Here is a 667-nt window from a genome sequence, read left to right as displayed (position 1 = left end):
GTAGGCGCCCGGGACAGGTGAAGGGACACGGAAGCGTGGAGACAGCGTCAGGAGCGTGCGCGGCGCCAGGTGCCCCGCGCGGTGCCCCGCCCACGAGAGGAGCGCGGCGGGGCGGGGCCGGGCCGCGGGAGGGGCGGGGCCCCGGGCCTGTAGCTTGGGGGACCGAGCGGAGGCGCTGTGGGGCGTGATCTGCTCAGCCTCGTTGACGTTCGCCAATCCGTGGGCTCGAAGCGGCCGCGGTCCCCGCCTCAGAGTGCCGCGTGGCTATTGGCTGGCCAATTGGCTGGCCTATTGCTATAGGCTTCCGGCGCGGGGGGGGCGGGCCCCGCGTGTTGGCGGGAAAGCTGCGGCCACGGCCCTTCCCCCCCCCCCCGATGGTGAGGGGCAGTCGGCGGCGACGTGTCCCGGGCGGGTCGCTGTGGCCAGCATGGACGCGGCGGAGGTGGAGTTTCTGGCTGAGAAGGAGCTGGTCACCATAATCCCAAACTTCAGCCTAGACAAGATCTACCTCATCGGGGTAAGGGCTGGGTCGGCCATTTGCCTCAGGCCCCAGCGCCGGGAAGGGGCGGCAGTGTGGGGGCTTTTCCGCGGACGCCCCGACTCGCCGAGTGGTCGGGGTCGGGGGGAGTACCGGCTTGGGGGACGCCGGGTGGGAGGACGGCGTGAG

At 72.3% G+C, this 667-nt stretch overlaps 1 protein-coding gene across 7 annotated transcripts in view; it reads left to right on the top strand.

Annotated features, from left to right (window-relative positions):
- The first annotated feature begins 306 nt into the window (after positions 1-306).
- GINS2 (GINS complex subunit 2) overlaps positions 307-667 on the top strand; it is a 20,318-nt gene continuing 19,957 nt past the window's right edge. For 5 of the 7 annotated variants that reach the window (XM_073882370.1, XM_073882369.1, XM_073882368.1 and 2 more), the window contains exon 1: positions 308-517. In XM_073882370.1, coding sequence (XP_073738471.1) covers positions 428-517 — 90 coding nt within the window. In that variant the 5' untranslated portion in view covers positions 308-427. Of the gene's footprint in view, positions 518-667 lie in introns of all 7 variants that reach the window. The other 2 variants (XM_025860297.2, XM_073882371.1) reach the window with 1 other exon arrangement.

This window comes from Callorhinus ursinus, unplaced genomic scaffold (assembly GCF_003265705.2).
Source record: "Callorhinus ursinus isolate GAN/ISIS: 27379988/994484 unplaced genomic scaffold, GSC_fseal_2.0 scaffold46, whole genome shotgun sequence".
NCBI classification, from domain to species: domain Eukaryota; kingdom Metazoa; phylum Chordata; class Mammalia; order Carnivora; family Otariidae; genus Callorhinus; species Callorhinus ursinus.
The sequence above is the reverse complement of the archived record's forward strand: the minus strand, read 5'-3'. Positions and strand labels throughout refer to the sequence as shown.